Source organism: Macaca nemestrina, chromosome 3, assembly GCF_043159975.1.
Source record: "Macaca nemestrina isolate mMacNem1 chromosome 3, mMacNem.hap1, whole genome shotgun sequence".
NCBI classification, from domain to species: Eukaryota; Metazoa; Chordata; class Mammalia; order Primates; family Cercopithecidae; genus Macaca; species Macaca nemestrina.
In genome coordinates, this window is record NC_092127.1 from 118067451 (window position 1) to 118092719 (window position 25269).

The following is a 25269-nucleotide window of genomic DNA, read 5'->3' on the forward strand; positions in this document are numbered from 1 at the left end:
CTAAGTCATCTTCACCTGTCTCAAATACTCTGGGACATAAAGAGGCATATACATAAAACATAAAATGTCTGTTTATCTTCACTGAAAGGAAAAATATTTGGTACATGCAAGCAAACTATGATGCAACCCTTACATTCCTCAAATTCATATCATAGGGATCTCATTAGTTAAGTCAGGTTTTCACAGAAAAAATAAGATAGTGTAAGATTTTTGAAACAAAAGAATGCATAACTCATTATAAATGCTGAATATGTGTGATATTTATTTTATACTATATGGACGTTAAGTCAGCCTTCATAATATCAATCCCAAATTGCACATCCTAGAAAGATACAGCATATCATCCAAGATCTCAGACCAAACAAGCAAAGGAAAGAAACATTGTCCTGAAAAGAGTCTGAAGCAATGTCTCTATTTGCACATGAGTATGGGAATTATTTTCTATGAAGTATTAGTAAGAAAAAAGTTCCTGTGTGCAAAAAACTCCAGAGCCCTTGGCAAAAATGCTTTCCTATGCATTCTTGGGAAAATCTCCTACTCTGCTGTAGATAACTTTTCTCTCCACAGAAATTTCTCCAGAAAATCTTCCTCAATTTCAAGAATTTTCAGTTTTCTTCTCAAACATAAGAAGACTTTTTATAAGTCTCAATGGCCAATAGTGAACACAGATTTACCTTAGAAACAAAGATCAGACCCAAACTAATTGGGCAAAAGAGAGATAACACAGCCAAAGCTCCAGAATCAATCAGTCTTATTTCTCAGAGGAAGCCTCAGGAGAGAAGAATTTTGTGTATTCCTCTTGGCAAACAGCCTTTAGACCAAGCCCTTTGTAGTACTCAATTCTTCTTTGAGCCTATTGTCTTTTATAACTGGTAAAGAGACGTGGGAAATGAATTTTATTCCACCACTTACCTTGAACATAGACATAAATGACCGAGGCCAAGTCAGTTTCCCGGTAGAAGCACTTGTAGGCTCCAGTGTCATTTCCGATCACTTTTGGAATTGTGAGTGTCTTACAGAAGAGGCCATCGCTGCACTCAGTCACCTCCACCCTTTGCTCACTGCCACTCTGATTATTGGGCCAAAGCCAGTCCAAGTCCCTCTGTCCCCTGAAAAATTAATTTCAGGGAGGTATTAATATGAAGTGCCAGACTGTGAGGCTATTTCTAAGAAAAGAGAAAATTTGGTTTTGAAACTTAAATAAACTCTTTAACAGACACAGTCAAAGTCTTCTACCAGCCAGGCATGGTGGCTCATGCCTGTAATCCCAGCACTTTGGGAGGCCGAGGCAGGTGGATCACCTGAGGCCAGGAGTTCGAGACCAGGCTGGGCAACATGGTAAAACCCTGCCTCTACTAAAAATACAAAAATGAGCCCAGTGTGGTGTTGCATGCTTGTAATCCCAGCTACTCAGGAGGCTGAGGCATGAGAATTGCTTGAACCTGGGAGGTGGAGGTTGCAGTGAGCCAAAATCACGCCACTGCATTCCAGCCTGGGCAACAGGGCAACCCTGCCTCAAAAAAAAAAAAAAAAAAAAAAAAAAAAGTCTTCTACCAACAAGTCAGATTTACATATGATAAAAAGTTATAAACTCAGCTTCAGAAGTCACTTTTGGCATTCCTGAGTTTTCCACTAATTAATGCATTCTTCCATTCAACAAATATTTGTTAAGCATCTACTATGTGCCAAACTTGTTAAGGACTAGAGAAAGAACAGTGAACAAATCAGACAAAAATCAATGCCTTTATGGAACCTCAGTCTAACTGGAGAAAACAGGCAATTAAAAAGTAAGTAAGATTTATTGTATAAAAGATGGTGTTTAGTACTATGAAGAAAAATATAGAAGATGCAAAGAAAAGGGGAAAGAATTTTGCAGGAGGTGGTCTTGATAAAGCCAGCCATAGGAACATCACGAAGAGCAGTATTACAGGAGCACAAATAGCACATGGAAAGGCCCTGGAGCAGGTGCATATCTGGAGTATTAAGGGAACAGCCAGGAAGCCAGGCCAGCCAGGTAAGAGTGGGCAAAGTGGAGTAAGAAGTGAGGTTAGGAAGGAAGGTGGTGGAAGTAACAGTCCCTCAGGACCTTGTCAGGGCCTCACATTAAAACATAGATGGCTTGTACTGCAGCATTTCTCTACAAGGCCCCAAGGAAGATAAGACGATAGTCAATATCAAGAAGAATGTAATATTATTGGCCCTTCATTCAAAGAATTTAAAATTTCCAGGAAGTTGCAGCTAAATCAATGAAGTTACTTTTAACACACTCCATGGTTTTTTTCAGAACATAAGAAATGTTTATGCAGAGTTTTAAAAAGGGAGCGTGGGATCCTTGGGGATTTCAAATAGCCTTTGTTATCGAGGGTTGGTAAAAGGAAAATCTAATGGGAAATGTGTCTTGAACGAGTAAAGCTAGAGAAACAGCACCTGCTACTGTATTTTTTCCCAAGTGCTGGGTATTGGTAAGGGGCTAGGGTATTCTTTACACTGCAGTCTAAAATAGATGTATGTCATTCGGTTTAATGCTTAGTATTCAACAAGCATGAAGCAATGGCAATAAGCTACCCAAGGTCCTTTGTGAACCTCCAGCACTCTTCCAGGAGGGAAACATCACCTCCTCTTTTCACAGTCTCTACCAAAAACACACAGGTCCTAAGAAGCCTCCATGCCTTTCATGTGTGATCACTATGTTAAACCCACGGGTCTTCTGTCTTTCATCCTGGGGTAAGGGCTGAAAGGCAAAATGTAAAGTCCTCTTCCTCTTGACAAAGAAGTCTATTCCTCCAGTTATCAAAAATCAATAGCATGACTTCTTGCTAGCAAATGGGGAAAGATGTATTCCAGAATATCAAGGCAGAGCCTGAGCTCCATTATTTATGCAGATCATGCACTCAGTAATATTACCCACTAGATATTAAATTGCTATTAAATATTACTGCCTAAATATTAAAATTAGAGTAATAAATTTATTATAAAGCAAAGTTTTTGGAAAGGGATAATAAGATGTTCAAGAGTCATACTGAGCATAATAAATATAGTCCCCAATTTTTTCAACTCTGTTCCTTAAATGTATGCCCTCAACTTCATTTATTCATTCACATTTATTGAGTGTATGTCCAACATACGCCAGGTGGCTGTGCTGGTTATTGAAATGTGGGCGTGTGTGTGTATTCATGTGCATGTGTGTCTGTGTGTATGCATGTTAGCAGAGAATAGTATAAAAACACCAGCAAAATGGTACAGAATTTTTGAGAGAAAATTCTTCTCATTTTTCATTATTACATCAGTTCTTAGAAACCTCACCACTTATGAACAATTACTACAAGCTCTATTACAATTCTACTCTACTGGAAATTATTTCCACTCAATAAACAATCAGTTACTTAACACAAGAAATCTAGATCTAGAATGAATCCTTACCTGCAAGTAATTTGAAGAGTTGTATTAGCCTTAATTGTAAGTATGTCTTTTTGTATGCTGAGCCTGGGCAGATCAAGAGAAACACTAGGCAAACCTAGAAACAAATTAAATAAATGAATGTAGTTGCCACTGAGTTAGACCTAATAGGAAACACCTTCCATAAACAATGCATACTCTATACTTTAAAAGGCCCTCTTCAGCAATTCATTGTATAAAACTGGGAATTTACTTTTACCATTCTCAGTAAAAGTTCACAAGCTGTGTCATAACAGGAAGAATGGGCAGATGGTCATAAACCAACATAACAGTTCTGCAATTCATGGAGCTAGGGTGGAGTTCCTGTTTTCCTGCATTGCCAACTTCAAGGTCTTACAAAAGGATATGGGACATTGAAACCAAATGAACCTTCATCTGATGATCTCACTCCCTTGGGAAAGGACCCACTGACATTTCTTATAAAACATAGGATGTACACATTTGACTAAATTGCTGATTAATGAATCCCACTTAGAGGGATTTCTATATAGTTCATCTATGTACCCTGAAGGGAGTGAGAGAATCTATGACCTTGTCTCATTTTCCTTTATCGATTTTCTAGTGTGCTTCCTCTGGTAACCAAACTACCACAGCTGAAATAATGGCTCAATAAAGACTATACATTAAAAGCATGGGAGAGAAATTGAGGAAGAGAAAACATTCCCCAATTCCACACACACATGCATGTTAATATACTTTTATATATGTGTGGAATTTTCCCAATTTCACACATACATGCAAATTAATGTACTTTTCTCTCTACTGTAATTCATTAGCATTACCCTTTTTTAAAAAAGCATACGGATTTTTTGGTGAAAAATTTTCCCAATTTCACACATACGTGCAAACTAATGTACTTTTCTCTCTATTGTAATTCATTAGCATTACCCTTTTTTAAAAAAGCATATAAATTTTTTTAAGTGTAATGCTAATGAATTACAATTGAGAGATCTGAACTTATTCATCAAAGCCCTGAACTCATCCTGACATCAAGCTTCAGACATAAGAAACTTGTCTTTACCTAAAAGGGATAAGAACCAGAAAAGTACCATGGCATAGATTCTCACCACGGGTCACTCTACAGCAAGATAATTGAATTCTCTGTCAACTAAATGTGAAGAGCTATGAGGTGTTGAAAAAGCATGAGAGAAAGAAAAATTGTCCACTATGCTAGAGTCTTAACAAATATCAAGACTTAGAAAATACCAGCTTTAAAAAAGTAATTGATGCTGGGCAGGCACCCAAGCTTTCTAAGTCATATCAACTAAGAAAAAATGACTCCCTAGGCCTAAACTGGCATTGACCTTGCTGGGCAAATAAGAGAGTATGAACAAATAGGAGGAAGTATGAGACGGTATAAATAGAGAGAGTATAAGTAAATATCCAGTGCAAACATCCAATGCATTGAATCTGAGAACCCCAATGTGAACAAATGCAGGCAAAATGAATAAGTGACTGCACATGTTCTCACACACTGCACAGATGTGCAAAATAAGTTACTGACATAACTGGTCCATATCATGGTCTTTAAATCAATAATGTGGTTTTAAAATAACTGGAAACTAAGTTATATCAATATATCTCAGAAATTAACTGGCGTTGGTACTGACTTATGTTTAGGGCAGTTTTGTTCTTAAGACTTTAGACTGTGTCAGAATATCCCTGGGTCTACAAATCTGCATTTTTAACAAGCATTTCAAGTTACCCTAGCACAGATGGTCTATGGGCCACTCTTGGACTGCTGCTGGTCTGGGTGGTCATGTTTAATTAATTTGCACAGTACTTTGTGTGTGGAAGGGGGGTTATATTTATGTTTTAAATAGAGAATGGGATCTCACTATGTTGCCCAAGCACTTCTTGAACTCCTGGGCTCAAGCGATCCTCCTGCCTCTGCCTCCCTAAGCACTGGGATTACAGGAATGAGCCACTGCACCCAGCCTGCACAGTACTTTTTAATATGAAAGGAATGACTGCCCCCAACACAGGCAAACAAAAAACCAAAGTGTTTAAAAGCAAAATGAAACCATCCCACTTTGTCTAAGAAAAGGAAAATGAAAACAATTCATTTGGATAACACAGATTTCAAACTTGACTGGGGAACACTAGGTTGAGAAAGATGCTGAAAACGTGATGTACAATTCACACTACAATCCAAATGAGAAAGAATCCATTATTTGGGCACATTCTTGTGAGAAAAAAATGGCAGTAAAAATAACTCAATAAGCTGTGCCCACTCGGCTACCAAAATGAGAAACTCTTGAAGGTCCCTCATCATTTATTGCCACAAATCACATTCTAGACACACTTTCCTATGTAACAAATATTTTAAAAAAGAAAACGTATGTCCTTCATTCATAGAAAGCTGAGACAATGCCATACTACTCTAGAGACAAGTCTACGACAAAAATCTATTCAACAAGGCTCTCGATAACTTCACGTTCATATTTGTAGACCAACAGTTTTTTTTGTTTTGTTTTGGTTTGGTTTTGGTTTTGGTTTTTTGGGGTTTTTTGCTCCATTTAACTTCATTCATTTCATTGGCAAGCTTGAGCTGGACTCTTCAGAAAGTTCTAAAGAAATAACTGTAAGAGGTACATATGCTACTACTCAATAAAAAGCCCTTCTATGTTCAAATCCCATAACCAATATTAATTAATTTGTGCACTGTTACCCTTCCAGCTCAAAGACGGGAAGGAAAAACAACAGTGCCTCTGTCTCTAGAATTTGATGGCACCAATTACAGCCCAATCCAATTAAGCAAGTAATGCACTCCAAAAGGGCAAGTTCACCATTATATTCAGGGCGACCCAACTGCCGACTGCCGTTACTACTGCGCTAGGAAACACCCCAGGCTTAAAAGCAACTAACTTATTTGTGGAATACAGAGAAACCACATGTTCCAGACCTTCATTCTCTTTCCATAAAGGGGAAGAGAGAGGGTTTGTCAGGGACAAATGAATGTCCATGGTGGACTGGCCCCGTTGAACCAAGTCATTATAAAGAAAATTCAATAACCATGGACAGATGATCTTGGTACTGTATGTGGGTGTGAGTGTCTTTTAAGACATGTGATTCTTGTCTTAGGAAGTAAGAAATTTTTTTCCCTGAATTATTAGACCTTGTTTTTTCTTTCTCTGACCCTTTCCCCTTTCTCACCCTGGAAAGGGTGGAAATCTGGACATCAGCAAACTGGCTGCGGGAAAGAAATATTATCTAAGAGGTGGGGAGAGAAAGGGAAGTGAGGAAGAAAAGACAGACAGCTATTGCCTCAAGAACGTGTGTGCTCCTAATTGAAGGAGACAGAAATTTTAGGTGGCAGGGAGAGGAAGGAATGGCACTAAAGCTAGGTACCAAGTACCACAGGAAAGGTTTTCGGAGCTTGAACTTCTGACTATGCGCTTACTCCAAGGACCACGGCGCTTTGGAAGATGTGCAATGCTTTACGCAGGACAGTTGGCTGTTACTTGGAGACCCTTAGGGAAGCTGTCACAGCCCCCAGGACAAGTCCCTATTCCCCTCCTTCTTCTCTCTGCAAGGAGAGTGGCGTCCTGCACCAAAGAAGGAAAAAAGGTTTCTCTCCTCTCCAGACCCCACTTCACACAGTGGGTGTGCAAATGTGTTCGAGCATAAAGACAACAACGGGCCGGGTCGCGGCTCTACTCGCAAAGAGGCAGAACCGAGTGTATGGTGCGATCCGGGAGACCCGGCTTGAGATTCCTGCAAGGTTTCCTTCCCTAGGCCCGGACTAGGATGTTGCGCGCAGCCAGACAACTTTTCACCGGCTATTCTCGCCTGCGGAGGCACCTCCTGCCTGCCAGCCCGGGCACCTTCCCACCTCTGCCTGCCAAGAGCCTGACGGTGTGTCGGCATCTCAGGACACGCTCCAGCCGAGGTCCCTGTCGCAGACCAGAGTCCTGGAAAAGGAACTGGCCTAGAGCACAGGAGACCACAGACTCGCTAGATAATCGGGCCAGTCTCTGAGTCTCAGTTTCCCTACTGGTCAATGAAAGATCGCAAAGTGTCAAGTCCCGTCCAACTCTCCAGCTCTACGATTCTGGAGTTAGATCGGGCTTTCAGGTCCTCTCCGCCCTCACCCGACCTGTCCTCCTTCCTCCTCGGGAGTGGGCTCCTTACCCACAGAGGCGGCCCGGGTCTCCACGCAGAGCCACAGGGCGACGGCCAGCAGCACCTTGCTCGCCATCCTGCACCTCGAGCTGGGCAAAATGCCCAGAACTCTGGAGCCGATTCTTTCTCCCAGCGCCTGTCTAGAGAAGGAGGCGCGGAGACGGAATCCGCGCCACCGCGCAGCGCAGGACCGTTGAGCGCACACGGCTTGGGAGCCCGGGTGCCGACCGCGGCTGCAGGGGCGTCTGCGGATGCCAGTAGGAGAGGATATCCCGGCTGCCAGACTGGCTCTCTGAGGCGCGCAAGTGATGCCCGGCGCAGGCAGAGGAAACGCAGTGACCACACACCGCCTGCTCTCCCGGGGTCCCCGGACTCAGTGCGGGGTGGGAGCTGGGGCCGAAACTCTAGAGCGCGGGGGCGGGGCCATGAGGGGCGGGGCCGGGGCGGAGGAGGGGCTCTCCCATGCGGCCAGCCCCTCCCCTCGCCCGGGTGCGCAGCGGCGATCTAGAGCTCCCCAAGCTTGTTTACATCTCCCCATTTCCCCACACGCACGGACTGCGCCAGGCCTCAAGTCGCCCAGGAGAGAACATCCCGGAGCAACAGCTTTGTTTCTGGTGTAAATAAAAAGTAGTCGGTAACAGGCGCTGAGCCACTCCGAGGCTTAATCGCTTGCGGGTCCCGGAAATTTGGGGAGCATCACCAGGAGCGCAGCGAGAGGCACCGCGCCCTCACCAGGCGCGTCAAAGTGCAGGACCCTCTTCGCCATCGCGCGCGTCTAAAGTGGCCGAGAATCTGCAGCAGTTTGGAGCCACAAGGGAGAAGCGGATACTGAGCCAAATACGCCGGGTCGCAAGCTGGCAGCGGCTCCAGTCAGTAGTTTTGGTTTTTATATTAGGGTATTTTGTTTGGCCAGCATAATTGTAGTTTTAAAAGCTGAATCTGGTTGCTCTTAATCAGAAAACGCACTCGCCCTGTTCGCCAGCATTCCCGCTATTTCCCAAAATATTTGGCGGCTCCAAGTTTGAAGTGACCTGCCTAGCCCCAGGAAGGCATTTTGGTTTGGGACCCCTGCCTGGCTCTCGCCAGAAAACCTATAGCAGGGCTCCAGGGAACTGGAGTATACTGGGCCCGTCCCTGGCATGAGGCTTTCCGTAAGAGAGGGTTTTGTCCATCGTGTTCCCCAACGAAGAGCCCTAGTGAAATTGGACAGGCCCCTTTTCAGAACAGAGCTTCCAACCAAGATATCCTTAGGCCCAGGGGAAGGAGACCAGCTGCCAGCGGGCTTCAGTGGAGGAGCAATGAAGCAAAAGCACCTAGGACACTCTGTGACCAAATTGCACAACTGTCTCCACGTGTGTGGACTTCTTGCGGCAGCTGTTCGGAGGGGAACTCCAATTCCTTCCTGACCACATTCGTTCCTTCTTGTTTTCTGTCCACATCTCCCCACACCTGGGGAGTGACATCAAATGTCCCTTTACTTCATTAAATATGAATCTTGCAAATGCCTATGTCTCTTACCTCCCAGAGGAGCTTTTTAATGACAACCTAAAGGACCATTCTTCACCAAGATAAACACACAGAATTATTATATCTACACCTAATTCAAACTGGATTGACTGTATACAATTAATGTAACCCGTTACTTATCTTCATCTGTTTTTAAATATTTACTGTATTCATCCTTCTACCTTTCCAAGTTGACAGATGAAATATTTTAACACTGAAATATAATGAATGTATATGGCAAAAAAATTTTTTTTGGAAAAACACAAAAAGGTTTAGAGCGAAAAGACTTTCTTTCGGCAGAGGAATTTTTATGTTTCCTCTTTTTCCCAAGCAGATTCTAAACACAAGTATGTAGATATGTCACCCTCCTCTTTCCACAATTGCGTGGTGTAAATGCTGTTTGAGCCTTGCTTTTTTCCCTTTAAATTTTATTTATTTATTTGAGACAAGGTCTCATTATGTTGCCCAGGCTGGTCTCCAATGCCTGGACTCAGTCCATCCTCCTGCCTCAGCCTCCCAAAGTCCTGGGATTACAGGCATGAGCCACCCTGCCCAGCCTTCACTTTATAATATACATTGGAGATTCATTCTACATCAACCTTAAAAGCTCCATCATTTATTTATTTATTTATTTTTAAAGAGGCAGAGTCTCACTATGTTGCCCAAGCTGGCTGCGAACAAAGCTCATCTTTCCACCTTTTCAATGTTGGCATGGTGCTCTACTGTATAGATGTACTCATATTTATCTGGGAGGTATTTATTTGGGGAGGGGAGAGAATCTTTAAAGAAACTCCTCTCTTCCTGCTAGTAAACTTAGCAAATAAAATAGGATGGACTCTGGCAGTGTTGGATAAAGTGGTGGGAGATGGAACCTGGTAAGGAGAGGGCAGTTTTTATCCATCTCCATCACCAAACAATTCCCTATCAGCCTTATTTACAATTCATGACACTTCCTCTTCCATGTCTCATTTAAGAAGATAGCGTCTCCTCTGAATGCAAACCAGAACCTGCAGGCCGGTGGTAATAGCCCCCTTTAGAAGTCTTGGAGGAAATGATGCGTCTTTGATGGCCGCAAGACCAGAATTTGGCAGAGTCTCAATGAAATCAGTCTACCACTTTCCCTCCCACACAGCACTTAGAAGTGCCTTAGGTTCACACACACACAAAAAAGGCAAAGTGCGTTAAAAAAAAAAAAAAAAAAAAAAGGAAAAAGAAAGAAAAGTCTGTTCCATGTGCAGCACCCTCTCATTAGCCAACATCGCAAAGGAGTGACTTTTGTGAGTTAACCCAACAGTACTGCAACCACCTAGCAAAGTGCCCCAAATGTGTTGAGTGTTCCACAGATGCTATTCAGATGCGACAGCAGAATAGTAGCTAAGTGCACAGACTCTGGGGCCACTGCCTGGATTTTATTCCCTGATCTACCACTTACTATCTGGGTGGTCTTTACCAACTTACTAGTAACTTATCTATGAAACACAAAAAAAAATTATAATAGTACCTTTTTCACAGGGTTCTTACAAGAATTAAAGGAGTTACTGCATGTAAGGCACTTGGAATAGGCCCCAACACAGCTAGTAAGCACAAGATCTTGGACATAGTAAGTACCAGGTACACATTAAGAAACATTCTGCAAAGGTTAGTTATACTACAATGCATGGGCTTCTTCATGCTGCTGAGATCTAAACTGCAAAGAAGGTTCATTCATTCAACAGTTTTTGAGCACCTACTACATGTTAGGCTCTGAACCAGGAACTGGGGTTATGATGGTGAAAATAATGGCAAGATGAGCTTAAATGAGGAATCATTGTAACAGCCTCACCCAAGACAAATTTAATTTAATCTTTAAGCACTTGTTGTCTCCAGCTACTTTTCTGGGCTTGTACATACAGAATATACATTGTTCATATTCAAAGCACACTGCATAAATTACTCTCCATGATCTCCAAATTTGGTTACATTACCAACAGTATTTTGGACTCCATGTCTTAACAAGTTATATGAAGATTGGTCAAAAGTTAATAACTGTGGAAGTTGAACAGTGGGTACTTAAAGATTCATTTGACTGTTCTCTCTACTTTTATGTGTTTGAACGTTTCCATGATTTAAAAAAAAAAAAAATCGATTTTCAATGACTGTAATCAAAGGGATGCCCAGGCCAATATACCTCTAATTTTCCATTGTCTTTTCCTTGATATGGTGAAAATAAGGATTTGGAATGTCCTTGAGCATTATCTTTTAATCATTTCCGTCAGAGGCTTCATCATTTGTCAATGAAAATAATAATTCTTACCTACCTTAAGAACTGCTATGAGACTCAAATGAGATCATCTCATGAAAGTGCTCTATAAACTGTAAAATGCTGATGATGGTAATAAGGATTCAATAGATGTTTAATTTTTTTTCCTTAAAGTACTTGTTACCAAAGCCTTTAATTAGGTGTCTTCCATGTATACCTTCATCGCCTAAGAATATCAACGGTTCAAAAATATTTCTGGCCAGGTGTGGTGGCTCATGCCTGTAATCCCAGCACTTTAGGAGGCTGAGGCAGGAGGACTGCTTGATGCCAGGAGACTGAGGCTGCAGTGAGCTATGATTGCACCACTGCACTCCACCCTGGGTAACAGAGTGAGACCCTGACTAAAAAAAAAAAAAAAATAGTATTTCCCATATTTCTTTGAGATAAAGATATAAATATAGAGAAGAGATACATGGAGACATACATGATTAACAGAAAATTTTGCAGAAAATATCTAGAAGGGTACACACCAAAAAAATACCTGCCTCGGGGAAATGGTTGAGGCACAGAGGCAGAGGGATGAGAACTTGTACTTTTTGCTTCATACATTTCTATAATTTTTTTCAAACCAAGAAAGTATTACTTTTACAAATAAAAAATACTATAAAAGAGATCAACTCTCTTTTCTAGGGGTTTTTGTATTTTTAAATATGACCATTTATTGATTACATGTTTGCATCGACACTTTCTCATGTTTACTATATTTTTCTTTCCATGTTCATTTATTTTCAACTTACCAGAGCCTGTGACTACCTCACCAGATGCTGACTCAGTATCATAGCCCATCCATACTTACAACTATTGTGCCTTGGGAGATCATAAGCATACCCTTTTTTTCTCATTATCTACCTTCTTTAAACGTCTAACTTTATTTTACTTCCTGTGTGATTTATACATTTAACTTAAGATATATTTGTATGTTCAAGAAAAAAAAGGCTATGTCACCACAAAGCCAAGCCTGCCTCGAATGTGTCCAACAGTGTTCGATTTTATTTATAAAGCCTTATACTCTAGTAAATATAAAGCAAATTCTCCATCTTCTTTGAGAAAGAGATTAAAGAGAACTTGATTACTTGCTCCCTGCAAAGGAAAAAAAATCTCAGTTACTATAAATATGTATAACTATGTTCCAGTCCCAAACTCTCCCGTATAGTTTCTTGGAATATGTCACGTAAGAATAGATATAGTAATTGTTAAATGTGTAAAAGATGCAAAGAATTTAAATAATTAACTGAAAGCCCACACAGCACCAGAGAAGGGTACTAAAAACTAATAAGAGCTAACACTTTTTGAGCACATCATTTCAGCAGGCTCTGTCCTGAATACTTTATTTCTCATTTCATCCTTATAACATCCCATGAGATGGCAAGCACTATTAGTATTCCTTAGAAAGAAAAGAAGTAAAGAGAAAAAATATTTATTCTCAATTTAAGTAAGTGTCCCTTTGCCTTCCTAAAAGTCTTACCAAAAAAAAGTTGTTATATTTCTTTGTAAATAATCAGTGAGGTTTTTCATCATTAATTAGGAATATGATAAAAGGAGGGCATTCTTTGCTTTTTTCAATAACAATAAAAAGAAGGGGTAGATTTTGGAGCACTTACTATGTGCCAGGTATTTTCCTTGGATTATCTTATTTAATGCACATAATAACTCAATAGAAAAGATACTAAAATTATTCCCATTTAAGGGAGATGGGAAAATGAGGTTTAGAAAGTTTAAGTAACTTTTGCAATGTCCCATGACTGTAAGTGGTGGAATCAGGACTTAAAAGCAGAGAGGTATTAAGCACCCAAAACAGACCCCTCCAAGCACATACAAATAGCTTTTTGTTTTTGGTTTTTTGTTTTTTCGAGGACTAATCTCATTCAAGGCATGAGGCTGAGTGAATTGATGCCACTGACTTCCTCTGCCTCTCCATAACAATAGCTTCCATTTTCCTAGATGCATGAAAAGCTAAGTGACTTAGAAGAGGCACTCTGAGATGGCTGACCAAGGAAGAATGCAAAGCAGGTAATTAGATCTTGCCCTCCCAACCTGCAGAATCCCAGCCACATTGAATATTTACCTTCCACCCAACCCCCAAACCACAGATCTTCTCTTCCAAAAAAAAGAGTAGTTGCTTCTATACAAATAATCACTTGCGCATTTGGGGCATTTCTTTTCTACGATAATTTTTTGCCATTTGTTCTCCCGGACATACCTTCCATACCCAGTGCAAATATCTGTCCGAAGTGATATGTTTTGTTTTTTTATTCAGCTGTCTGCTTCAATTCAGACGCTTCTAGGAGAAATAGGCAAAGACAAATCTTACTTGAGCAAGTAGTTAAGTTTGGAAGGATAGTTGGTAAGATCTAATAAAAATGGTTAAGGACATGATGATGGTGCCTATTAATAAAATCTATTTTGTGTCCTATAGACTTATTGTGTTATGTCTAATTAAGCAAAGCTATTGTAAAGATACTTTGGGGTTAACATTATATGTGCTAGCTATGTAAAATGTACTTTATATGATTATTCTCAAATTCACATTTAGATAATAGTCATCCATTTAATAAATATATCCAGAGTTATACTGAATTTATACTTTATCATTGACAAATTAATGTGGACTATTTTGTTATTCACAGAACTAAGAAATTATTTTCCTTTTCCTGTACACACATAGCACTTATGCAACATCTGATAACATAATCACATGTTTATGCAAATGTTTCTCCCTCAAATCAGGAATTAGGTCACATTGATTTTGTATTCCCAGTGCCTAACACAGTCCCTGTGCATACTCACCTCTCGACACATTAATGATGTCCAAGTTATTTTTGTCATTTCCATTTCTGCTGCTCTTTGTTCCTCCTTTGCTTTTTATTTTTTCAGAATCACATGCCTCTGGAGTATCCATTTCAAATGTATTTACAGAGAGCAATTTGTGGGAATAAAGAGAACTATGCAATGTCAACATAGACACAACGGAGTGAAAGAGTTAGTTCTTAATTTTTTAAGCAGTAGGGATTGAAGATTTTTGTTTTTGACTTTGAATACAATGAAGAAAAAGAAATAAAGCATTTATAAGAGTTGCATGTATTATACAAGAAACGTGTGATTGAAATGTTGCATCTGTGTCATTTGCAGACTTGTAACCATTTTCCAGTGAATTAATACCATCTTCCTCCTTAAAGCCTATCAAGTTTTCGAAGAACTGAATAGTGCAAAAAAACACTTTTAGTTCCCAGAGAAGTGCTACAGATTACCATTCCCTTACAAGAAGAATGTGTACACTTCCAGGTTAATTGTATTAGTTTGCAATACTGTTCACATTTTTATAGACTAAAGATAATGTTTCCCAGTAATGCCACTTCACCAGTGTTGAGAGCAAGATAACGACAGCAGAAAAGTTTTATGTTCTTTGTATATAAATGTAGTCTCCAGAGTTTCCAAAACATTGGTGAAAAGTTCCTGGAGGCACAAATAAAAATTTTTTCTTTGAGCAGTGTTTTTGAATGTTCGTTTGTAATATATCACTGCCTTGCTTCACTTAATAAAAAAGAAAGAAAGAAAGAAAGAAAACTCACCAAGGAATGCCTCACAAAGAGAGAAATTTTTAAATAAACTGAAAAATACAACTTAAAATCTAATTGATAATGATCCAATAATTGGTCAGGCTGGTTATAGGCAGATGAAAGACTGTAAGGGAGTCATTTCATGCATCTCATCACACAATATAAATAAAAGATCCAGCTGTGGAGAAAATGATTCTAGTAACAAAGCACCACATCAAAAATATTCCACATTAAAATGGTCTTCGGATATATACAAAAACACTATATTTCGTTATCCTAAGAAAACTTGACCTTGCTGCTCCCTAAAGCTACTTAGTAGTCTAGTACTTTGACCTTTCCCTCAAACGAGTTCTTGAAAGATAAAATGACATCCCTCACCTTCTCTCCTCACGTGCAATAACTTCTTACTCTTGACTCTGCCCAGCATCTCCACAACAGCCATCCCATTGTCCACCCTCTTCTTGAACCTCCGTCTTTGCTGAAGCTTGAAATACTCATAGGTATACTCCTGCCTACCAGCCAATGCCCTTCACTGGCTGACATTCCTTTGCTCAACCCTAAACATAAGGATCACCAAATCCATTCTTGGTCACCATCCCTTGTACTCTTCCATAACTTTCTCAGGAATTTTATTTCCTCTGTGCCTTTGACTGTCTTCCTTATGGAGAAAACTTGAAAAATTGTGCTCTTCAACTCTGATTTTCTACCCTAGCTCCAGCTTCTAATCTCTAATTCTTCCTGGACATCTCTGTGTATGTTCCACCAATTTCTTAAATTCAAAGTGCCCAAAACCGAATTCTGCCTCCTTCAGCCTTCTCAAGCTCGAAGTCCCTCTAGATGCTTATACTACATTCCATGCTGTCCCCTGCCTTTTATTTTCCTCTCAAATCCAATTTTGTCTACATTCTTTACTTCCCTTGTATCCATCTCCTATTTTCATTCATCAGACTGCCCTGACTTATGACCAGTTTGCCTTTTTCTTGGAATATTCCAGTCCACTCATCACTCTACTGCCAAAGTTATCTTCCTAAAACACAAAGTTCATCTGTCCTTCACCTTGGACAGTTGACGACTGTACACAGCATAAAGCCCCACATCCCAAGCCTGTGTTTAAAGGTTCTGTTCTTTGCTCCTTCCTATTTATACAACTTACCTCCAAGTATACCATGGACATACTATTAGTCCAACTTTCTAGATTTCACTGGCCACCTCCAGAAAATGTGTTACGTCTCTTGCTTACTGTGTTCTCTATGCCTTGAATGTGCTTTATTCCAATATCTGCCCATACACAGTTGGTCCCTCTTTAAAAAGAGGCCCCAAGAAGTCTCTGCAATCCCTACTCATCCTCATCTCCCCATCTGACTTACTCTTTCCATGCCTGCATGAGTAAGGATTCCTTAAGTTGTAAGAAACAAGAAAACCAACTCAATTTGGCTTGAATGTATACGATCATGTTGTTGTAAGTTATGGTCTGGCTTCAGACAGTTTTGTCCAGAGTCTCATTGTGTCATCCTACTGTTTTTCTCTGTGATTTTCTCAATTCTGCCTTCAGGCTGTCTTCATAATAGAAAAAAAAAATGGCTACACATTCTCACTCCACATTGTCCACAGAAAGACAGTGTCTCTTAAGAAATAAAGGGGAAGATCCTTTGATCCTTTGACCTAAGCACATCTTAAGTCTCATTGCCTTATCCCTAAACTAATTACCAGAGGCAGGAAGGATCTAATAGGCTATGTCAATCAGAGTCCACCTTTGCAATTAAGAATAGGCTCAATAACACCAAAACTACATAATTGAAATCGAAAAGGGACTGTTCCTCAAAAAAATCTAAATATTTTTCTAGGAAGCAGGGGGAAATGCATGTTAAAGAGACAACTAACCAATGACCATTATATTCCCCATGCTCCAAGAATATCTGTTGTAGCATATAGGATATCATGCCTTACAACAGGTTTATTTGAATATGTGTGTCTGTCTTTCTCATTATATTGTAAGATGAAGGACAAGTTTAATGTGGTTTACATAATCATTTTCTCTAAACTTCCAAATAATTGATGACAAGCTTTTCATTCTTCTTCTGAAATAGTTTTTTCTGCATCCAACAGTATCATCATAATAATGACTAACATGTATTGAGTTACCATGTGTCAGGCCCTGTTGTAAGCATTTTACGTATGTTGACTCCCTTAATTCTCACCATCAGGTTACACATTTCATAGATGCAGAAATTATGGCTAAGGGAGGTTAAGTAACTTGCCCAATCCTAAGCAGCTTATGTATGGGGGAGCCAGGACTTAAGTCAAAGCAATGAGAATACAAAGTCTACACTCTGAAGCTGACTCTTATGCTGGTTATATTTATTAATCTCAATAAAATGTACCTGTTGGCAAAACAGTCACTAAAAAGCTATTTATCTTTCAGCCCACCCATTTAGACTACTACTCAATCTTGCCAATTCTTTTTTAATGTATCTGTCCTTTATGGTTTGTTCTTACATTAAATTGACCATTCAAATTCTGACCATCTCTTGGCTAGAATTCTAGACTAATATATTTAAGAATCAATCCATCTCATATTTCCACCCAAACTATACGCTTAGCCTCAATACTTTTCTTCCTGACCTGATCCCCAATATAAAGGTGGAACGTCTTTCATCTCATAATCAGAAGAGAATAAGACCATCAGAAGTTAAATATCTAGAGTGGCTTGTGACAACAAGTCTTATGGGACAGCATGGTAATTGATTCTTTGATGTTGTCCTGACTCTGAGATGGAACCCATATAACTGTGAGAGCCCTTCAGAGATTATACAATGCAGTGCCTTCTCTTCAGTCAGGAATCCATTAACCATTAAAGATTAATCTTGATTATTAGCATCTTGAAGAGGCATTGAAAAGTATGGTTGTGGAGACAAAACCATACTTGGAAATACAGAACTTCTCCCCCTAGCATGTGCCTGTGACAGGGGCGTGACATGAGGTTTCACCCAGTGCTATGTACCCAGTAGCCTGCGGCAGTGCCAGAGGCCTGCTCCTTGAGCACAGATCACAGATTGCCAAGCAGTGTCTACCAATTCATTACCTTGCTTTCTAATAGCAAGGTAATTATGACGTATCTATGCAAACACCAGCATTTTAGATGTTTTAAAAGTATTACCCATGCACTAGATACGTTGTTCCTTTTCTTAGAGAATTTATGGATATGTATCTTTTTATTTTTAAGTTTTAACTTTATTATTTATTTATTTATTTATTTATTTATTTGAGATTTATTAGTGTTAAATCAGTGGTTCTCAACCCTGGCTACACATTAGAATCTGCAGAGTCTGCGGAGTTTTGAAAACCTGGTACCTGGCACCTTCCTACATCATAAATCAAAATCTTTAGGAGGAAAGATTTGATCAATAGATTTTCTTGTTGTTGTTTATTTGTTTTCTACTGTGATTCCGTTGTGCAGCCAAAGTAGAGAGACATCATGTTAAAGACATGTTAAACTCTTGTTCATGAGAACAGAAATATCTTTCCAAAATTTAGAAATAAAAACTTTATAGCTTCAGGATGATTCCGTCCATTGGGTACAAATGCCACAGTGAGCTTTCCAAAGAGCACCAAAAATACATGAGATTTGAAAACCATAACACATAAGAGCAAAATAATTTATTCCTAACAAACTCAAACTTATGAAGAATACTTTTAAATACATTTTACCCCACAATATCTGTTTCATGTGAATGAATGTTAAGGTGTTTGGCATGATTCAGGGTGAGTTGTCCACATGTAAGGGCACTTGTAACAAGTTCTTAAAGCATTCTTGAGTATTTCAAATTGCTATTTAACATTTGACTAGATGAAATGTTTCTATCTACCACTCGGAAAAAAAGTAGAAGTAAAAAAGTCTGAAGTCAACAGTCTGGTACTAATAATTCACTTTGATAGGAAGAATTACAGCTTTCCAAGTCTTAGCTTCAAACAGAAGATAAGCTTTTTATGTTTGTTGAGGCAGCTGTCTCCTTTTTTTCTGAGTTATGCTTTTTGTTAAATGCTACTATGAATGAAAGAAGAACTGCTTGAGGGGGATTGAGTGGGAGGAAAACACCAAAATTAAGTTTCAAGAAATACAGATCATCTAAATCAGTTAATCTGATCTACAAACATTGCTGAACATAATGGAGTACGTGGTGTCATCTTTTGCCCTTCCTGACTCCTAAAATCAAAAGTTAAATTCTAATAAACTGTATAGAGCTAACTATATAGTATAAAATATATAGAGCTAATAAAATATATAGAGCTAACTCATATCCAGTTAAAAGAATTCTTTAGGGTCTAGAATAAGGACCCCAGAGTACAGCCACCTTTAAAATTCTTGGCCAGGCGCATGGCTCATGCCTGTAATCCCAGCATTTTGGGAGGCCGAGGTGGGTGGATCACAAGGTCAGGAGTTCAAGACCAGCCTGGTCAAGATGGTGAAACCCCGTCTCTACTAAAAATACAAAAAAATTAGCCAGGCATGGTGGCAGGCGCCTGTAATCCCAGCCACTCAGGAGGCTGAGGTAGAGAATTGCTTGAACCCGGGAGGTGGAGGTTGCAGTGAGCCGAGATCGCGCCACTGCACTCCAGCCTAGGCAACAGAGCTAGACTTGTCCCCCAAAAAAAAAAAAAAATTCTTTGTAAGCTTATGTTTCAAAAAGTTTTAAAACATCTGTATATGTGTGCTTGTGTACAGAATGCACACTAAAACCATACCCATCAGAATTTAACAGCCATTATTCCTCAGTGAGAAAAATATGAAAGACTCAAATTTTCTTCAACTATCACATAATACTTTTTATATGTATATGCATAGAAGAAAAGTCTTGAAGGGCTCATATGAAACTTAATTACTCCTGAGGAACAGAATGGGGTAGTAATGATGGAAGGGATCTCATTTATTACTCTATATTCTTTCATATTATTGAATATTTTTATTAATAATTTGTAATTGAAAATGATAGTTTAATAATAAACATATGATAAAAATTTGAATTTTAAAAGAGCCATTAAAGACCATACTCATTCTTTCCAATTGGGAAGTGTCTTTATTAATATCTCATCTGCCCAGGTGGGTAAGAGAACGTGAACAGAAGTGCTCTCACGTTTTTAATATTTATTATGGCAACATCTCACTTCCAGGTACCAAAACCTGTGTTCATTTTCCATTACTGCATAACAAATGACTCCAAAACCTAGTGGCTTCAAATAAAGAGAATTTATTATCTCAGTTTTTGTAGGTCACTGAGGGCAGTCAAACCGGGTTGTTCTGATTCTGGGTCTCTCATGAGCTTGCTGTCAAGATGTCAGTAAGAGATGTGGTCATATGAAAGCTTGACTGGGGCTGAAGAATACATTTCTGGTGCAACTCACTCCCACGACTATTGGCAAGAGGACTCAGGTCTTCACTGAATATTGGGACTCTCTATAGGGCTGCTTGAGTGACCTTATGTCATGGAAGCTGCCTTCCACAGAGCAAGTGACCCAAGGTAGCAAGGTGGAAGCCACACATCTTCTATGACCCAGACCTGGAAGTCATACATACACCGTTATGTCCACAGTAACCTACTAGTTCACAGTTCAGCCCTCTTCAGTGTGGGAGAACAGTAATTCCAGGACTTTCATACCAGGGGCACGGGTCACTGGGGGCCCTCTTGGAGTTTATTACAATTTCTGTCATTAGTGTTTTATAGTTTTCAATCTCCAAATCCTGACCATATTTTTATAGATGTATTCCAAAGTCTTTCATATTCTTTGATGTCATTGTAAAATGGTACCATTTTTAAGTTTTAATCTCCAATTGTTTTTTGCTATTATATAGAAATACAATTCATTTTTATATTCTCCTTGTAACCTGTGCCCTTGCTAATCTCACATATTAGTTCTCGTAGGTTTTGATAGATTTGGGGATTTTCTATGTAGATAATAATGTTACCATTAATAAAGACAGTCTTAGTTCTTCCTTTCCAGTCTGTATGCCTTTTATTTATTTGTTGGCTTGTCGCATAGACTAGGATCTCTAATATAATGTTAAATAGAGGTAATGAGAATGTGCATCCTTGTCTCATATCCAAGCTTGAGAAGAAAGTATATAGTTTTACATCATTAAGTATGATGCTATAGGTTTTTCATAGATACTTTTTATCAGGCTGAGGAAGTTCCCTTCTATTTCTAATTTATTAGAATTTATGATGAATAGATGTTGAATTTAGTTAAATGCTTTTTCTGACTCTATTGAAATAATAATATGGTTGCACTTTTTTAGTCTGCTGCTATGTCAAATTGCATTGATCAATTTTTGAATGTTGAGCCAAATTTGCATTCCTGGAAAAATAACCACTTAGATATAGTGTGCTTTCTTTTTTTTAATATATGGCTAGATTCAATTTGCTAATGTTTCATTAAAAATTTTTGAACTTATATTAATGAGGGATATTAGTCTTCAGTTTTTTTTTCTATTTCTGTTTTGTTATCTTGGCAATGATAGCATCGTAAAATTAGGTAAGAAGTATTCTCTTCTATTTGTTGAACCATATATATTTGCAGGTAAAATGATATTCCCTCGGACTTGCTTCAGATTATTTTGGATGAAGAGAGGGATGGATGTGAATATACATGATACAGGATAGATCAGGAGTTTATAATTATTGAAGATTAGTAATGATTATGTAAGGATGTATGACACTTTTCTCTGTACCTCTGTATATATGTGACATTTTCAATAACAAAATGTTTTCTTTCCTTTTTTGAAACACAATATTGCCCCGTCTCTCAGGCTGGAGTACAGTGGGCATGATCTCAGCCAATTTTTATGTTTTTAGTAGAGATGGGGTTTCACCATGTTATCCAGGCTCATCTCAAACTCCTGACTTCAAGTGATCCACCCTCCTCGGCCTCCCAAAGTATTTGGAGCACAGGCATAAGCCACCATGGCTGGCCAAATATTTTCTTTTAAAAATAAACCAGTGTCCTTTCCACAGCTCTATCCTACTTTCCAATTAGTATGCTAGTAGAGGAGGTCATCTCAAAAGTTCAGCAAAGGGAGAAGTAGAGATTTAGACAGAGTTCATAATCCTTTTAATGACTGTACTTAATCCTTTTAATGACTGTACATTAGCATCCAAATGTGTATTAAAAGGAGGGTAGGATACACTGAGTACAGCTTCAATTCAGAAGTAGGATTTAAGACTATCTTAATTTCTTGGCTATTTCTTCAACTTAGTTTTGAAAAACTCTATCCTATAATGCAATGGTTGTCAAACTTTAAGGTGCATGGGAGAGCTTTTTGAATTACACATTGCTGGCTGGGTGCGGTAGCTCACGTCTGTAATCCCAGCACATTGGGAGGCCGAGGAGGGCAGATCACTTGAGGTCAGGAGTTCAAAACCAGCCTGGTCAACATGGTGAAACCCTGTATCTATTAAAAATACAAAAATTACCTGGATGTGGTGGTGGGCACCTGCAATCCCAGCTACTTAGGAGGCTGAGGCAGAAGAATCACTTGAACACAGGAGAAAGAGGTTGCAGTGAGCTGAGGTAGCACCTCTGCACTTCAGCCTGGGTGACAGAGCGAGACTGTCTCAAAAAATAAAATAAAATAAAATAAAATACACATTGCTTAGGACAGTAAAACTCTTTTGTATGACATTACAATAATGGATTCACGTTATACACTTATCAAAACTTATAGCATATACAACACCAAGAGTGAACCCTAGTGTAAATTTTGGAATTTGGATAATAATGATGTGTCAATGTAGGTTTATCGACTGTAACAAATGCACCATTTTGGTGCAGGATATTGACAGTGGGGAAGCCATGCATGTGTGGAACTAGGAGAGTCTGCCAACTCTGTACTTTTCACTCAATTTTGCTGTGAACCTGAAACAGCTCTAAAATACAAAGTCTACTTAAAACAGCAGAACAAAAACAAAAACCACATTGTTGGACTCCATCTTCAGAGTTTCTGATTCAGTAAGCTTGAGGTGGAGTGTACGATTCTGCCTTTCTAATGAGTTCCCAGGTAATAATTATGATGTTGGTCCATCAACCACTGAGAACTTCTATTCTAGTATAATGCTTCTGATCTCAGAAATTTGAAGCCTTCTCACAACTTAAACTCTGGCTTCAATCCAAATAGAATAGCATTTAGTTCACAAGCTGCATTGACTCTGAATTCTGTTAGATTCATTTTAGCAAACTTTGCTTTGACATCGACTATGTACCAAGGCTCTTGTTAATCTCTATAGATTCAAGGCCACATATTAATGTACTGTCCCTGCCATTAAAGATTTTATAGTCTTATGTTCTAATCTTCAGTCTTGTTTAGTAATTTTAGAAAATATTTATGTTCAATTCTAATCTGTTTCACTTCTAATGGATTATTTTTAACTTGCCTTCTTTAAAAGAAATTAACCATTGATTTCAGCTTATAGTATAAAACATTACGATTTTTTTCTACGTCTTGCTCTATAACATAATTCAGGTCTTCCTAAGTGTCCCCCAGAAGGGACCTGAGAAATCATCCCATTCATTCACTTATTCCCGTTTTACAGTTGAGGAAAGAGAGGCTCAGAAAAGGCAACTTTTCCAGGTCACTGAGCTACTAAGTAAGAGAACTAGAACTAAATTCAAGTTGTAGGATCACTAATGCTGTGCTCTTTCCATGACATCAGGCCTCATGACTTAAATTCCAATATCAAAGAAAATTATGGATCCCCATATCTAGAAAATATTACAAATTTCAGTAGAATTTCACATTTAAATTAAATTGTTGAAGATCTTTGTGAATTAAAGAAGAAAAGGTGGGGGAAAAGATGAAGGGATGGGGTGGGGGTGGCAGAAGTCATAATAGTAGTAGTATAGTAGTCATAAATAACTTTCCATGTGTTACATAGTGTGACTTTCTTAGAATATTCATTCTTCTCAATAACTCTTGAAGAATGTACAATTATTATATCCATTTTACAGATGAGGAAACTGAAGCACAAGAAGTTTAGTAATTTGCCCAAAGAGACATGGCTTTTCAATTCAATTTCATTTAGTTTTCTTGGGTATAGTTAATCCCCCAAATGTAACCAAATTCTGCTAGGAGGGAGGTGTAAGTAATGTTGAATCATTGTGTAGAGTTTTGTACAGTTCTTCAAAGCACCAAATCTCTTTTGGGTAGCTTAGCAAATCTCAGTGAGGTAGCTGAAACATAAGGAAATTTAAAATTCTTTCTTCTGCACTTACTAAAAATTTATTTAACAGTTCTAGTTTTCTTAACAGGTCAAATATTAAACAAAAATTGTTCTTTCCGCAATCGGATTCATGAATAGGTCAAAAGGCTTCGTTGGAGTGGATGATGCAGAAGGTATACACACATTCACACACGTAGACACACACACCCTCATTCAGTCTCATGCATAAACAAACATTACCTTATACCCTGGGGGAATATTTTTAGCTATCTTTAACCAAACTGGTTTCACTTGGCAGACTGCAACCCCCTACAGGTGGCACCTATTTTCTGTGTAGTGTTTCCTTTTCCCAGAACTGAGACATTGGCACCACGTACCTCCTTGCTCTTCTCAACATCTGTTTCTTCTTATGTGCCAGATAGTGCCACCTGACCTGTGAAGGGAAACAAAACAAACGTTCATGGCTATTGTCTATCAAAATGTCATGTTTTGGTCCACCCAGATTGGGAAACTCAGTTGGAATGCCCAGCACTGGTCTACCGTAAGAAGGGGCTATGGGAAAAAAAATATTTTCCTTATTCAACTGTTCATGTTCATTAGAAAATAAGGTAGGACTCTAGACCTTGAAGTCTAGGGAAACCAATTCATAGAAAGATTAATCATTCACTATCATTTCTAAGGCATTGCATATTGCTGCACAGAGGGTACAAAGAATATAGAAAGGCATAAAACTTGCCTTGAAGAGGTTTATAAGATTAGGAACTCAGAATTGGTACATTAGAAAATAAGTATGTAAAGCTAGATAGTGTATCCAATATACAGGACAAACAGTAAGTATCATAGGCATTCCTTGGAAGGAGCGATAACCAAGGACTGGGGTGATCGGAGAACCTCAGTGGTGATGAAACTTGAAAAAAGTAACTGATTTCATTGTCATGATAAATGAAATCATTTTCTTTTAAAAGATTACCAGGATGAAAATGACCAAGTCATAACTGTCCTAAGACCCCAATCCCATAACACCCAAGAAAATCTGTGTCCATGTTTGCTAAATATGTTTATTTTCTGCTTCTCTTATTTTCCTATAGTCAACATTCAATTTATCTGCAGTTGAGGA

General features: G+C 38.8%; 1 protein-coding gene across 1 annotated transcript in view; it reads right to left on the minus strand.

The window, feature by feature from the left end:
* The window catches only part of LOC105463529 (kinase insert domain receptor), a 47810-nt gene extending 39850 nt beyond the window's left edge, over positions 1-7960 (minus strand). The window contains exons 1-3 of the mRNA XM_011710677.3: positions 7591-7960; positions 3421-3514; positions 913-1109 (exon numbers count right to left, since the gene is read on the minus strand). Coding sequence (XP_011708979.2) covers positions 913-1109; positions 3421-3514; positions 7591-7657 — 358 coding nt within the window. The 5' untranslated portion in view covers positions 7658-7960. The remainder of the gene's footprint in view (positions 1-912; positions 1110-3420; positions 3515-7590) is intronic.
* Positions 7961-25269: the final 17309 nt, after the last annotated feature.